The sequence below is a fragment of the Polyodon spathula genome, chromosome 15 (assembly GCF_017654505.1).
Source record: "Polyodon spathula isolate WHYD16114869_AA chromosome 15, ASM1765450v1, whole genome shotgun sequence".
Taxonomy (NCBI): Eukaryota; Metazoa; Chordata; class Actinopteri; order Acipenseriformes; family Polyodontidae; genus Polyodon; species Polyodon spathula.
In genome coordinates, this window is record NC_054548.1 from 10,915,208 (window position 1) to 10,931,909 (window position 16,702).

The 16,702-nt window shown below is 39.0% G+C and overlaps 1 protein-coding gene across 1 annotated transcript in view; it reads left to right on the top strand.

Annotated features, from left to right (window-relative positions):
- LOC121327767 (importin subunit alpha-4) overlaps positions 1–16,447 on the top strand; it is a 30,343-nt gene extending 13,896 nt beyond the window's left edge. The window contains exons 3-17 of the mRNA XM_041271956.1: positions 2,425–2,514; positions 2,841–2,870; positions 2,975–3,027; positions 4,707–4,802; positions 6,178–6,263; positions 6,504–6,590; positions 8,964–9,133; positions 10,050–10,094; positions 10,323–10,454; positions 10,941–11,069; positions 11,372–11,476; positions 11,719–11,790; positions 12,060–12,222; positions 13,701–13,795; positions 14,493–16,447. Coding sequence (XP_041127890.1) covers positions 2,425–2,514; positions 2,841–2,870; positions 2,975–3,027; positions 4,707–4,802; positions 6,178–6,263; positions 6,504–6,590; positions 8,964–9,133; positions 10,050–10,094; positions 10,323–10,454; positions 10,941–11,069; positions 11,372–11,476; positions 11,719–11,790; positions 12,060–12,222; positions 13,701–13,795; positions 14,493–14,591 — 1,452 coding nt within the window. The 3' untranslated portion in view covers positions 14,592–16,447. The remainder of the gene's footprint in view (positions 1–2,424; positions 2,515–2,840; positions 2,871–2,974; positions 3,028–4,706; positions 4,803–6,177; positions 6,264–6,503; positions 6,591–8,963; positions 9,134–10,049; positions 10,095–10,322; positions 10,455–10,940; positions 11,070–11,371; positions 11,477–11,718; positions 11,791–12,059; positions 12,223–13,700; positions 13,796–14,492) is intronic.
- The last annotated feature ends 255 nt before the right edge of the window (positions 16,448–16,702 follow it).

Sequence of the window (16,702 nt, forward strand, 5' to 3'; positions counted from 1 at the left end):
TTAAGCACCATGTAATCAAGGAATTTAACTATAAATAGCCTGTCTGAATAGAGGTCGGAAGTTTAGTTCGAAGCGACAGACAAGCAAACAGTGCGAGGAGGAGAGCGGAAGCGTCTCGTCTCCCAGAGAAAGCTGCAGCTTGGGAATTGGGGGACATGCTGTAGGAGCATTCTATCTGAGGCGTGTTATAACTGAGAGCCTTATAGTGATGGAGCACTGTATATACCGGATTCTGCAGAGTTAACACCCCGGTTTGAGTGATGGCCCCATCCCAACTTTTACCTGAAGGTCAAATTTCTATCATGAATTTCTGGTTTTTAATAACCATGCACAAATATTGCCTAAGGGGAAATATCACAGCTCATGTGAATTAGAAAAAAACTGCCTAGAAGTAGGTGAATGATTCAGGGCTAGGGTTATCTTCGGTTCAGGTAACGAAGACGTGGAGTTTGATCCGAAACCACCAGATGATAGACTCTTCAGTCTGATTTGATTACACTTTCCTGTTGTGATGGTACAATCCATATTTTAGATGTGTTAATTTTTTTTTTTAGACCCTGCAAGAGCTTGTAACTTAGGCACAATTTTTGTATTGGACATTCTAACCAGTATTTCACCAGTCATTAAATGTTAACTGCACTTGTTGATTCTTTATCTTGACTGTACTGTACTCTAACTTTTGAATTTTAAGCATGCCTAATGTTAAAAGTAGTCTCTGCAATAACACCCTTCCACACTTTTGCCTTAACGACAACTTTAGGCCCCCCTGGGCATTCACTCGGCAGAATTCGATAGAGGTTCGCTTATGTGCTATGGAAAGTGATGGAATGAATAGGAGGGTTAGGAATCCCAGCAATGCCAATGACTTGCTATGTCACCCAGCTTGTACAGCCATTTGATCCCACTGGAAACAGGATGGTGTGCTTTGGTTGACCTGGTAAAGGGAAGTCATTTCAGAATGGTGTCAGGTCTTCTTAATTTAGATGTGGATGTGTGATACAAAAGTATGTAGACAGTTTGCACTTAAATGAGCAGAAAGCTTGGTACACCATGAACTGTTATATGCATTTGCAAAACCTTCTAACTTTTAAAGTATTACATTATAAAGTTCCAGCATTTATGAATCTTAAATTTCCTTTATATTAGTACAATTGTTGTGTTTTTACATGTACATGCTGGGAATGTTGGTCAGAGTGATGCACCTTTCTGTAATACTGACTGAAATTTTGAATAAGCTGGCACTGGTGATATGCTTGTTACTGATGCGCTTGTTGGTTATTTTTTATTTTTTCTGCAGTGCTCGATTAAGGTAGTGATTGCCATAGACCCCCTTTAAAGCTGTCCCACTCTAAAGCAAGTAATAGGTCATAAGAACCTTTAGTCTACACTGCCTGAAGACCTCCAAACTCTGCTGTACATTGTATTGAGTGAGCATTAGAGCACACACTAGAACTGGGACTGCATTCAGGATTTTCCTTAATCTACTGAGGCTTAAGACTCATTGCAGCGCAGCTAAGGCACTGAGTCAGTAAATTAATCTTCTCTGACAGTTACTAAATTAAGCCATAGGAGCAGTTGGCATGGTAAAAAGGGGGAGCCTTTGTTAACATTAAATTGACAGGGGGCATGTCAAGTGTCAGTTTGTGAGGGTTTGCTTGGGATTGAAATAAATTGTCATATCTACAGATGAGGACGATTCTTATAATTGGAAAACGCAAGTTGAATTGAAGACCTCCTGCTGTTCTTTTTAATATGATGATGTGTCAGCTGTACTGTTTAGGAAAACCTGGAAAGGCTGAATCTGAACCCCCCCCTGAACTAGCTTAACTGTGGAAGCAATTTTTCTGTATTGAGGAAATTTTTATAATAGTTTACAACTCTAATCATTTAATTTAAGACTAAATATCCTTTTGTCCTGATTTGCAAGATAATCACGATGGGGAAGCCCATGGAGGGCTTTCACGTGTATAGACTAGACTGAGTTTCCTCTGTCGGACCGAAACGCACACCTCCAAGGAAGCAGTAGAAAACTGAATGCAGATCTAGGTACAACAATGGCTACAACGTTTCGAGGCAGCTGGAGCATCTAAGCCTGATGAAAGGTGAATTCTTAAGTTGAGTAGCACATACCTAAAGGGGCATTTAATATCTGTGTCTGTTTATAACAGTGAGTTGAGGTGCTGGCAGGTTACTTCATCCCATTCAAGTTCATCTTTTCAAGATGGTTTACATGGTAACGCAGCACACATGGAGCTGCTTTGCAGTACTATGTTGGAGACAGGCTTGTCTGCATTACAGCTGTTGGTTCGTTTCCTTTCACCCATGCTCTATCCAGTGCATCCAGGTGCAATTGCACCTAGAAGTAATCTGGACTGACCATTTTTAAGAAACTGAAAATTCATCTTTTTTTTTTTCTCCTCGCAGAACAAACGAGACGAACACTTGCTGAAGAAAAGAAATGTTCCTCAGGAGGAAAGCTTGGAAGACTCTGATGTAGATTCAGACTTCAAAGGGGTATGGTGGCTTGCAGTATATACAACAGTTCACTGTCTAATAAGGTGTACTGTTCACAACATCAGTGAGGAAGCTTGGATGTAAACTGTAGAACTTTGGCGTATCCTTCCTTCCCACCGTTTTGTGGGATATTTTGCCATGATACTTTCCCTTTAACACCCTTCAGTATGCTAGGAAATGCATTCTGTCATCAAGTGTGTCGCCACTCAATCTTTTCAATAAGCAAGTTCTGTTCTCACCCAGTTGCAATGATTAGTTTAAATTGAGGATTGCATTTTAAAGATGTTTTATCTAATGTTTGTTAATTTTTTTGTTTGTTTTTTTAGCAAAATGTAACACTAGATGCTATCTTACAGGTAAGCCTTAACTTTGGTCTCCAAGCTTTATATTTTATACTTAGCCATAGCTTTACAGTACGTGATGCTGTAACCTGATTTTATTTTCTCTCTTGTCGTTGAAGAACGCCACCAATGATAATCCAGTGATTCAGCTGAGCGCAGTGCAGGCTGCAAGGTAAGGGGACGGGGAAGGACAAAGAAATATAGTGCGATTGCCTGAATCGCACACCTAGGAAGTGGAAATTCATTTTCATTCATTTAGTCTGCTGTTTTGAAAGCTTGTTTTCAGAGTAGTAGAGCGGTGGTTTTCAATAATCGTAAAGGTCTTTGTTCCGCGTTGCACCAAATCACTACATTGAAAAAATATACAGGATTTAATCTCGACTCATATTTGTACAAATTATTGATTAAATGGTTTAACCGTTTGCAGTCCGTTTATTCAGCGCTTGTCAGGCGCGTCAGGTCCAATTTTCATACGCGCTGTTTATTTTACACACGCTGTTTTAAAATTATTTTTTCAGAGTAAAACAGGTTTAAAAGGCATTGAATCGCAAGAGGACACTTGGTACTCCAGCCAAGCCCCACTCCTTATTAACTGTATTTCACATACCTCTTTATAGACGTGCATACTGATAAATCCTCTCCTGATCACTCACTTGTTTTATCACCAAACTCATCAATAATGTGATCCAAGTCATAATTTTATTACTATAACGTCTCAAAAAGCTCTGCAAATGTCTGATGTTCTATGAGGGCTGGATGCAGCAGCAGCTATCTCCTTTTTTTTTGTCAGTGTTATCTATGTGGTGCGTGTCAGGGTTATCTATACGCGTTGCCGTGCCCCATCCCCCCTTCCCCCCCCCCCCCCCCCCTTTTTTTGTTTTTTTTGAAGGCTCTTATTGGTCTCAGTCAGCCATTTGAAAGGTGTTCTCGGCTTTTTACGGAGAAAAAACGACTAGGGACCTGTGCTTTACATCTTTTTTGATGTCAGATAGGGTCTGACATCGGACTAGAAAGGGAAACTTGTAATGTCGGACCTGGTCCAACGTAGGTGCTCGAAGGGTTAATGTCTGTACTCCTGGATTGAGGTGTGTGTATTCTCCCAAAATAACAATAATCATCATCTTTTTTATTTTTATATCGCGCCTTTCATAGTGGACCACTATCATAAAGTGCTTTACAAGATACGAGACTAGGAAATAATAGCCTTGTGTCTTTTGGTCCCTTTTCACTGTTCATCATATTCTAGTTTTGCTAGAGAATATTTAGCTGCTTGGTTGGTGAGTCCAACTAGGGTCTGCTAGACTGCTGATGTTTTAGAAAGGCATTTTTAAAACATCACTGAGCTGCTCCATGGATTGGAATGAAAACCTGTTTCTATGTTAGTCTTGTAGGTAAACTACTCTCACAACCACATGATCACAGATCAGTCTGTTTCCTCCCATCCCTCCACACATCTGTACACACACACACACACACACACACACTTCAGATGCATGGTTTTTTGTTGCCGTGGTAAATGAATATCTCCTGGCTTGCCACAGTAAGAATTGGAAGTTCATGTCAAGAAAAATCCTGAAATGTGATGTACCTGCTGTGTTGAACTGGATCTCTTGAAAGTTTAAAAAAAAAAAAAATTGATTATCGACGGATCCAATTCTTTTTCTTTTAGATCTCGCCAGCCAATTGGGCATATTGACAATTCTTTCAGATAATCCTGAATACCTTTCTGCTTAATTTGAATCTACTGATGTTTGCATTTCAAAACCTTCTCGTCCTCACTTTAAAAATGTACTTAAGGTTTTTTTTTCAATTTTACATAATTGCTTTTTTAAAATTTATTATTCCTTGCAGAAAATTACTTTCCAGTGACAGAAATCCTCCTATTGATGACTTGATAAAATCTGGAATCTTGCCCATCCTAGTGAAATGTCTGGAAAGGGATGACAAGTAAGTCCTGTCTTAACTATAATCATAAACATAGTGGCAACTATACAAACCATTTGTGCTGTAGAGTAACAGAAGGCAGGAGTGTTAGTGTGGTTCTGAAAATGTTTGATGTTGGAGTCGGTAAACTTGCAACCAGCACCTTGTTAATTTTGCAGGAGCAGTTTTACACCAAGATGAACTGGGAACTACAAATATTAAGCCCCATTCACCCTGGCATGCCAATCCAGGTTCTGGCTTCCCTGGTCACAATCCCACATAGTGTGAAACCATGTATCTGGGTTGACCTGGGTCGCAGTGACCGACCTCTGGATGTGGGTCGACACGCTTTGACCTGGGTCAAACGAGATAAAATGCATGCCGGTTGTTTGTAAGCTGGTAAAAACAAACGGCCATGTCTGCGTGGAGGTTTCACTTCTGCCAGGAACATTTCTGTTTATTCTGTTTCGCCATATTTTCGTTGATTTTTGAGACCTACCACGAGCCAGATTGCAGCAGGGAACGTTTGCTCTAATCCAGCGTTTGGGCTGGCGGTTTAATCCAGAGAAGTTTGTATGGAAGCGTCCGTAACAATCAGCTTCCAGGGCATTAATATGCACGTTGTGTATTTACTTCGGTCACCCAGGCTACGCTACCCTTCACCAAAGATAAAAAGCAAACCTTTTGAGATACTGACTTCATACAGCTATATTATGCGATTATTTATTTATTTTTTTTTCTGTGTCAAGTTTATCGTGGGTATCAGAGGAAAAATTGCCACCACCCATGTTAAAGCCTCATATTTCATAAAACATGAGGTAATTATGTCCCATTTGGAGGGCAATATAAACCCTTCTAAATGATAGCAAAACTTGCAAAGAAAATGTACAAAACAAAATTTACTGGTTGCATAAGTATTCTGCCCCTTTTAGTCAGTACTTGGTAAAGCACCTTTTGCAGCAATTACTGAATCTTTTTGGATAGGTCTCTACTAGCTTTGCACAGTAGGATGGTGACATTTTTATCCATTCCTCATGGGGAAAATGGCTCCAGTTCTGATAAGTTTGTTGGGGATCATCGATGGACTACAATCTTCAAGTCTCACCATAAATGTGATTGGATTCAATTCAGGACTTTGACTGGGCCACTCGAACGTTAATTCTCTTCTTGTTCAACCGCTCCAGTGTGGCTTTGGCTTTGTGTTTTCGGTCATTGTCCTGCTGAAATGTGAGTTTCCTCCCCAGTTTCAGAATCTTGGCTGACTCAAACAGGTTTTCCTCAAGGATTCACGTGTACTTTGCACCATCCATTCAGTCTGGGTGGTATGATGAATCTTCCACTTAATGATGGACTTGACTTCATGTGCAGCCCTGAAAATGTACCCCTTTTTGTCTTCCAGCCCATCCTTGCAATTTGAAGCTGCCTGGGCATTGACTAATATTGCATCTGGTACTTCTGCACAGACTCAAGCTGTGGTGAAATCCAGTAAGGAAATCTACTGTTTTACTGTAATAAAATCCAGCTCTTGTTTATAGGTTATTTCATTGATGGTAGAAAAATTGATTGTCTGGAATATTTTGTAAATTAAGCATGCAGATTCAAATATTGTATTGTAATTTTAGATGTCTTTTACTGACTTATTGGTAGTGCTCAGATGTGTTCTAATTAACAAGCATAGATTAGAAATCGGTTTAGTATTTAACATGTTAATGTGGTGTTTCACAGATGCTGTCCCACTTTTCCTGAGACTGCTACATTCACCACACCAGAATGTATGTGAACAGGCAGTCTGGGCTCTTGGAAACATCATTGGTATGTACCTAAGATTATGTTCGAACTCCCCCAGATACAATAGCATGTTGCTTATCAGACTTTATATAAAAAAGCAAATGTATGATCTTTTGCAGATGAAGTAGAGTTGAACATTCTGGTGAAGCAAGAATTTGTTGCTACTTTCCAATGCTTTCTTGATGGAGGTTAGAGTAGCCACTTCTAACTGACTTGAAGTAGCTTCAATTGTTTATTTTTTTAAATGACTCTCCCCTTGTGATTGCAGTCATTGATAAATCTGTGCTAGGATATGAGTTTAGGAGCTGTTCTGGATGCTTCCCATAGTTCTAGAACAGTGTTCTTCATTGCAAGGCCCGCAGGCCACTGGCGGCCCCCTCGACAAAACACAAATGTGAAAAAGGCGGTGTGGCAGCCCTCATACTGATGGTCTTATTGGCAAAAGTGACACCCCTCTGAAAATTAGTGAAGAACACTGTTCTAGAACATATGCCAGTTATTGCAATAAGAACCTCTTGGAATAATTGCACACAGGAATAGTAAAATAAACAACTAAGAAATTAAGCTAGTCTCTTTTAAGCAGAGAAAGACAAACCTTCAGTCTGGCTTGAAAGACCAGCCAGTTTGGCAAATGTGTGAACCATTGTCATTTGATGGAAATAACATTAAATCAGTCTACACTCCCTTTCAAAATTCTCACCTTTTGTTGCCTTATAACCTGGAATTAAAATGCATTCATATTTTCATTTATCTACACATCCTACTGCCCAAATTCCAAGTGAGAAGAATATTCTAGAAATTGGTAGAAAATTAATTAAACTGAAATAGCTTGGTTGGGTAAGGATCCACCCCCCTTCTAATAACAATCCTAAATTAGCTCAGATTTAACCAATCTCCATCAAAATCACAGAGTTAAGTGGCCCCCACCTGTGTTAAATTGTAGTGATTCACATAATTTCAGGATAAATTCAGTCCCTGTAGGTTCCCTCTGCTGGGTAGTGCATTTCAAAGCAAAGACTCAACCATGAGCACCAAGGCACTTTCAAAAGAAAAGAAACTGTTGAAAGGCACAGATCAGGGGATGGGTATAAAAAAAATAAAAAAAATAAAGGCCTTGAATATCTCTTGGAGCACGGTCAAGATGATTTTTAAGAAGTAGAAGGTGTATGACACCACCAAGACCCTGCCTATATCAGGCCGTCCCTCCAAACTGGATGACCGAGCAAGGAGACTGATCAGAGAGGCTACCAAGAGGTCAATGGCAACTTTGCAAGAGCTACATGCTTTTATGGCTAAGACTGGTCAAAGTGTGCATGTGACAACAATATCCCATGCACTCCCCAAATCTGGCCTGTATGGTAGGGTGGCAAGAAGGAAGCCATTACTCAAGAAAGCCCACCTTGCATCCCGTTTTGAAGTATGCAAAAAAACACTCGGGAGATTCTGTAGCCATGTGGCAAAAAGTTTTGTGGTCTGACGAAACTAAAATGGAACTTTTTTGCCTAAATGCAAAGCTTTATGTCTGGTGCAAACCCAACACAGCGTATCGCCCAAAGAACACCATCCCTACTGTGAAGCATGGTGGTGGCAGCATCATGGTATGGGGATGTTTCTCATCGGCAGGGACTGGGGCACTTGTCAGGATAGAAGGGAAAATGAATGGAGCAAAGTACAGAGAAGTCCTTGAGGAAAACCTGCTGCGCTCTGCAAGAAAGCTGAAACAGGGATGGAAGTTCATCTTTCAGCATGACAACGACCCAAAGAACAAGGCCAAAGCTACACTGGAGTGGCTAAGGAACAAAAAGGTACATGTCCTTGAGTGGCCCAGTCAGATCCCAGACCTAAATCCAATCAAATTTGTGGCCTGACTTAAAGATTGCTGTCCAACACTCCCCCAGGAACTTGACAGAGCTTGAACCATTTTGTAAAGAAGAATTGTCAAATATTGCCAAATCTAGGTCTGCAAAGTTGGTAGAGACCTATCCCAACAGACTCACCGCCATAATTGCTGCCACCAAATGTTAACTTGGGCGGGGGGGGGGAGACTTAATCCAATTATGATCTTTCAGTTTTGTATTTAATATTTTTTTTTTCTCCAATAAAAACTTTTTCCATTTTAGTGTGGAGTATGGTGTGTAGATAATTGGAAAAAATTCCTCATTTAAATGCATGAAACTCTGAGGCACTGACACAAAATGTGAAAAAAGTTCAAGGGGGTGTAGACTTTCTATACGCACTGTATATGTGTGTGTAAAATTATATATAAAAAAATTTCAGAACAGTAACTGCTCTAAGAGGAAACGCAGAACTACCATTGTAACAAAACAAACCGCACCCCATGTAGCAGCTGTAGGCTTCATCTTTTAATTATTTGTTTTGGGTTTTTGCTTTCTGTAGGGGATGGTCCTCAGTGTAGAGACTATGTTATCTCGCTGGGAGTCGTCAAACCTCTTCTGTCCTTCATCAACCCCTCCATTCCCATCACCTTCCTCCGGAATGTCACATGGGTCATTGTCAACCTCTGCAGGAATAAGGACCCCCCACCGCCCATGGAAACTGTGCAGGAGGTAGTACTCAATGTGGCTCGGTCAAAATCACCTGCTCCACACTAGCCATTGTTACAGGTCGTTCATGTGGCTGTCCTGAAGGCCTGATTTTAATATCAAATTCTGTTGCGCCCTCTGCTCTAGATGATACTGTTTGTACAGACTAGCTCTGCCCTTGTTTTTATGAAAGCTGGTGTGGAGTCTGAGGTATATACAAGTAAAAATGTTTAAGTGTATTGCATTTGCCAAGGGTTCTTGCTTCATTGGCCAGAGGACTATTAATTGGATTTACGACCGGTGTCCTGGTAAAAATATTGTAAACACGTTTGCTTTCTTTTATATGGCATACTAAAACTGCTTAAGAATGTAGTGTATGCAGTACCTAGACGTAGAGTGCATATAAGCTTACTGTAAGAATTTATAACCCCTGTCTGTAGTTTAATAGAATTGGAGTTAAGTGTTGCCTCTACTGAGTTACTGGATACTGGAGTGTGAATTGCTGTTCAATTTCTCTGGCAGTTGTCTGCATTACAGAACTACCACTTCTTTGGGAACAATAGGCAGCTCTTGTTCTAAAGGGACATTAGTGTGTCTCTTTAGCATTATGCATTGCTAAGCAGCACACGAGAGTCCTGTGTTTGGAGAAGACACTTTGCCATCCTATCCTGTGCCCTTTTTGTAAGCATTAAATTCAATACCATAAAGTGCATAGGAAACCATTTATATTTTAATATTGGTTTCCTCAGACCTCATTAGATTATTGTTTAACAGAGTATTGTCGTTTTTAAAATGGAACTGTGTCATTTAATAAATACACTGCTTTATACACTGAACTGAAATCATTTACAGCTCAATTACTATACCCCTGAGTTGGTTCTAGCTTGAAAGGTGCATGGCAAGCCATCCATTAAAACATTCGCCTATTTTATTTTTACAGATTCTCCCAGCCTTGTGTGTGCTTATATACCACACAGACATCAATGTAAGTGTTTTTTTATGTATTTAAAATAATATGCGTATATATTGTACCATCTTTAGTTTCCTATCTATCTATTTCATGATGCATATATTAAACTGATTTTATAAAAATCTAAATGTTGTTAAATGTCATGACCAAAGGGCTTAATGTGCAGAAATGTAATTAGAACTTCAGTTTTAATTGATCAATGCCTGAATTTTAAACTTTCACACTTTTTTTCTTCTCTTGCAGATCCTTGTGGACACAGTTTGGGCTCTGTCCTACCTAACAGATGGAGGAAATGAACAGATACAGATGGTGATAGATTCAGGAGTGGTGCCATTTTTAGTTCCACTTCTCAGTCACCAAGAGGTCAAAGTTCAGGTGAGATTAACGCCTTCAGTGAGAAATGGGAATGGCTCTTGCTGGCAATCCGCTGTGCTGGATTCCTCACTGAATGGTTCCCTGTGCAGCGAGGAGAATGAGGTGGAGCTTTGTGATTGTGAAACTGTCTCTGGTATCATGTAGACTATTCCTGCCAAAAGTCTAAATGATGGAGAGAGGTGCTTTGGGGAAATCACTGCCTGAATTCATCGAATGAGTGTTTATTGAGTCGTCATAATCGGTTGTCCTGGACAAATTCCTCATGGCTATATACAGTATTGATATGGCAGTGCTTTGTTGTTTCAGTGGGTGGTTTGTATTCACTTGGATGAGGGAATGACTATCCATCTGCTGCATGTCGTTTTTTTTTTTTTTATTCAGCCCCCCACCTCTGGCTGTGATGCAAGTCTTAATGCTTGATTGATTGATTGATTTAAATCCTCCTTTCTAAATGAAATGAATTGGCTTTTGTTTTGTTCAATACAGACTGCAGCGCTGAGGGCAGTGGGCAACATTGTGACGGGCACCGATGAACAGACTCAAGTTGTATTGAACTGTGATGTGCTGTCACACTTCCCTAACTTACTGACACATCCAAAAGAGAAGATAAACAAGGCAAGCTACAGTGACAATCCTTTTAATTTCCATTACATTCAATCACCCTTCCCAAATCTAGTAGAAGGCAGACATCCAGCTATATATTTTACTTTTGTTCATTTAAATGATTTATAATACAGCATGGTTAGCTGATATGAATCTTACTGGGTATTTGTTATCTCCACATGAATATTCATATCGTCTGCTTGACAATTTAGTACCGTTTCATGGTACTGGTTGTGTTTTTCTGTCTTTTGGTGGGGAACGTGTTCCTTGTATGCCTAATCCCATCTTGATAGCTTTTGTTTGTTTGTTTGCAGGAAGCTGTTTGGTTTCTCTCGAATATCACAGCTGGAAATCAGCAGCAAGTGCAGGCTGTGATAGATGCTGGCCTGATTCCCATGATCATACATCAGTTGGCTAAGGTGAGCTAAATACTGTAGAAAAACACCCTTTTCATTTAAGAGTTTTGTGTTAATGCGTTTGTCTGCTGCTGCTAATGTGCTGTTTGGAGATTTTCTGCACCAGTGTTTTAATTAAGCAGTTCCAATTGAACATACAAAAACTCATTTTGGCAAGGTACAGGGAGCACCCTTTTCTTACCAATTGTATGAACTGTGTGAAAATACCCATTGCTAATTATTCACCTATTGCTTTCTCTACGCAGGGTGACTTTGGCACACAAAAAGAAGCAGCTTGGGCGATTAGTAATTTAACAATAAGTGGAAGGAAAGATCAGGTAAGACAGGTAGACACACCTGTTTTGAAGGTATTGTGTTGTGAGTGTACGGTTTGTTTGGGCTACATGAGCGTGCTGTCCAAGGTGGTTTGCTGGTTCATGAACTTGAGAGGGAAACATTGTACCAAATCTTGTGTGTGGTCAATTATGCAAAACATTTGGAGGGTTAAATCAGTATCGCTACCTCTGGGAGAGATAGAAAAGGAACTACTGTGAATGCCCACCTCCCCGGTGCTGTGTTCAGGATTACAGCACTCCTTCTTTTGCAGGTGGAGTACCTCGTACAGCAGAATGTCATCCCGCCCTTCTGTAACCTGCTGTCTGTGAAAGACTCCCAGGTGGTACAGGTTGTCTTGGATGGCCTGAAAAACATTTTAATAATGGCTAGCGATGAAGCCAGCACCATAGCTGAAATAATAGAGGAGTGTGGAGGTAAGGCTTAAATGTAGACAGAAAACCTGGCAAAACTCATGACGGAGGCACGAGCCGAATGTTTGTCTGCTTAACCTGGCTTCCTTTAGCTTGGTTCCACAGCACCTAATATTACACTGGGTAAAAGTTTTTAAGGTAGTTCATGATTTGGGGCTAATTAGGATCTGTATAACCAGTCCTGCTTGTTTCAGCTAACCATGTCACAAGTTCTGCAGGTTTATTTTAAATGTATATCCTCCTTGATAGTATATATGTCTTTGGCTTCTGGTTTTCTGTTTCAACCAATAACACCCCCGAGACATTAAAAATAAATAAATTAAAAATCGGGGTGACTTGACCCCTTTCCTCATGAGAAAAAATATATATATATTGCAATGTCCCTCCTTCCTGACTGATTCATTGTGAATACTTTAAACCCACCTTAACTACTGAGTGACAGCAAATTCCAACAAGATTTCAAGAAACAGAGGACAGTTCGCTTGTGGAATATAAAACAATTGCAAATTGTCATGTAAAAAAAAAAATGCCTAAACACACAAAAAAAAACCCGGAATAGCCCGTGACCATAAGGATTTAGTTGTGGAAGACAGCAAAGGAAAGAAGGTACAACATAAGTGTGCAAGTACTGTCGAGTTACTGTACATATTGACAGAAAAAAACGAAAGTAACCGAAAACAATTATTTCATACAATGTATAATATATACACTGCTGTGCAAAAGTCTTAGACATTTTGCGTTTTTCTACTCCTGATGCATTATGAGCAACAGTTTACTCAAAGCATCCACTACTGTTTTCTACTATTATAACAACCTTGACTTGCATAAAGAAGGAAAAAGAGTGAAATAACTCACATCACTTGATTTTTCAAGGTGTGGTATCCGAAGCATAATCAAAGTACAGAGAAACACCATCTGTAATTGACAAACCCAGGACTGGAAGACCCAAAAAGCTGTCTAACAAGGATGAGCAATACTTGAAGATAGAAAAAAGACAAGCGTTGAATTAACAGAACTGGCAGAAGGCACAGGTGTCGTTGTCCATCCATCAACAATCCAAAGAACCTTTGACCATTGTTCCATAGTCCAATTTCTGTGGTGGGATGCATATTTTAGCCTTTTAGTCTTGTTCCCCTTTCTTGGTGTTTTTACTGCAACACATCCTTTAAGTCCTGATTTCAAGAGTGACCTTCATACTGTTGATTTGATGCAAGCTATTTCACTCCAATGATTTTCCTTCTTTATGCAAGTCAAAGTTGTTAATAGTAGAAAATACAAGTGGGGGCTTTGAGTTAATTGATGCTTGTAATGCATCACAGTAGAAAAATGTGACATGTCTAAGACTTTGGCTCAGCTGTGTGTGTGTTTTTATATGCCCATGGCAACTTGGATGTGGTGATAAGTATTTTAATATGCGTTTGTTGAATGTTGTAAATATATTTTGCAACCAAGTTCAATGCAATACTTTTTTTTAATCACAGGTTTAGAGAAGATAGAAACCTTGCAACAGCATGAGAATGAGGACATCTACAAATTAGCTTTTGAAATTATTGATCAGTACTTCTCTGGAGATGATGTAAGTACATGATGGACTTGGTGGTGTAATGATGGAATGGGAGGGGGGGTAGCAATTCATTCCAGCACTGTCCTTGTGCAACACAACAAACTTGACATTCTACACCTACACTAACTTTTCACATTTTGTTTTCTAAAACTCAAAATCCAATATTTAAAAAAAAAAAAAAAAAAAAAAAAAAAAACCCAAAAACCCACACATTTCATAATACTGAAATGTTGGTAACAATGAACATTTGTGCTAGAAAGATAAGACACATTTTTCATGTGCAATTAGTGCTGGTGGTTTATTGAAGGTTAGGAAACTGCACCCTGAACATTTTACATTTTATTTTTCACCATTTTGGATTAATGTTCTGTACAGTTATGTGTTTTGACACTGGTCATTTTTTTGCTGACTAGCAGTTTATTCGAAATGGCTCCTCCAAACACTTGTTTTGCATTCTCCCTTTTCTATCAACCTTCTAGATATGCCATGAAAACAGTTTCCAGAAAAAACAATTAAGGCAAATGTCAAAGCGTCTGTTAAGTGATGGAAATAAGCCTTGCATTGCATAGCAGCTTGTTTCAGTCCTGATTTCACCAAGAGGTTAAGATGACACTCCTGAGGTGCTTACTTATACACGGTGGCTAATCAAGCTCATATTAAAACTTGGAATAGATTTACTCTGGAAATTCTTTTTCTCCCCATCTTTTAGATTGATGAGGATCCCAGCCTCATTCCTGAAGCCACTTCGGGAGGAACCTTTAATTTTGACCCCACTTCGAATCTGCAGACCAAGGAGTTCAAGTTTTAAGCGGAATTGGATTACAGCTGCTCAGCACCACCTACTGACCTCTACAGAACCACAAGAAAATCACTAATCACAGTATAAAGTGCTGATGGCTCAGACATTTGTGCATCTTCAGTTGATGCTTCTAAAAGTAAAAAGCCTTGTGCAAGTCACTCTGCAGTTGCCAAAAGTCACTATCACACAGACCTAAAAGATAAGTGCATGAATATGCAAACCTATTTTATTTGCTGCCATATCAGTGGAGAAAAAAATCCCAACCTTTTGTAAATGGGTTTTTGTTTTTTGTTCTTGCCCTTCCTTCCCTGGTATCACAGGCTTGCCATCCATTTCAGTAATCACTTTTAACAGTATCTGTGCTAAGATTTGAAATGCTATGTGATGAACATTTTGATCTCTGGATATAGACTGAGGATCTTTGCTTTCAAATAAGGTCAACTTGAATTTTTTTTTTTCGCACCTCAGTATTCTCTAAATCATTGGAAGAACTGAATTTTCAAAATGTGTACAAAATGACAATGAAAAAATTACTTTTGGAGGCGAAGGGTGAGTAAGGGGAAGCAGTGGTTCATTTTACTGAAATCTAACAAACTAAGAGGAGAAACTATTTCCTAGCATTTGTGTTTTGGAGTTAAGGAATCCGCAATTTATAAATTGAACTCTTGTTTTGGAACCAAGTTCTACGCTTTTCAGGAAAGCTTCGCACTAGTGAAGACCGGAGCCCTATTGTACCACTTACTTCAACCTGTGTGTTCTTGCTTATTTAAAAAACAAAATAGTTGTCCAATGCTGTGCATGGTATTTGATTTGAGCTGCAATCTCTGTAAACATCTAAGCTGAAAGCAGGAATCCTGATGCAACAATTTGAGTGTTCATCAAAAAAAATAATAAACACAACAAATATTCGCTCCAAAAAAAGTTTTATTACTAAGAATCTTGCTTTCAGCTTTTTTTTTTTTTGCCTTAATGTATAAACATTTTTAGTTTGTTGATTTAAAGTAGACTCTTTTTTTTTTTTTTTAACTTGGGTTTAATCTGTGAAGCTTCCAAGTTTGCAGTAATTCAGTCTTACACACACTTTGAATCGTAACCTGTGCTTATTCTTGTAATTAGTGTGGAAGGCAGCAAACGGACTACTGCTTTTTTATAAAAAAAAAAAAATAAATAAAATTAAACCATGGACATTGGCAATAGAGCCAGTCGGAGAATGCTGATCTCTGAAAGTTACATGCTAAAAGGTGATTAATTGTACAAAAACTGAAATATATATTTCCAGTTGTCATATATAAGGCTTGTATAAAAGCTCCAGTGGCTGCTAACTGTACATCCTGGTTTATTCTGCAGAACAACATTGTATTTACTGTTCAAATTAACAGGGAGTTCTGTTCACATGCGTATCGTGTTGATGATGCCATTATTGGAATGGGTTTTGTTGCTGTTGTGACTGAACATAAATGTTTTAGTTTCCTTGTGCATTCATTGTAAGGGACAGAACATTGCATTTTGGACTAATGTAGTTATGTTTTGGCTGCTAACTGCTGCAAAAGATGTCCAGATGGGAATGCAGTGAGAGCTGTTAATAATCTATGAACAAAACTATAGCAGGTGTACATTCATGGAATATCTATCCGCCTAGACCGAGCCACTTTAAAGAGTAGAGTTGCCTTGTATTGTAAATGGATACAAGCGTTATGTGAATTGCAAGATTTTTACTTGCTAAAGAGACTTGTTTTAATGTGACCAGATAGCATTTTGGCCTCTGATTATTTATATCTTTTTATAAATTTTAGATTAAATTTCTCTTTAAGGTGGCTCATTGTTTCCTTCAACTCTTGTGCATAATAAAATTGAGTTGAAATTGATGATGCCTTTGTTTTCATTCTTCATAAAAAAGAAAGCTCTACATGATGGGATGCTTGGCACAAAATACCTTACAGGATTAAAGGTGGTGAAATATTACTGTAACACAATAGAATCAAGTCGTTCTGTGGATTATAAAGGATGTATATATTGCAGGGCTTGAGGCATTTTAAAATTCAGTACTTCAGTGCCTGCCTTCAAATTGCAACTTTCTTCATCCTAAAGAAATGATTCTGAAACATCTAAGAAGCAATTGC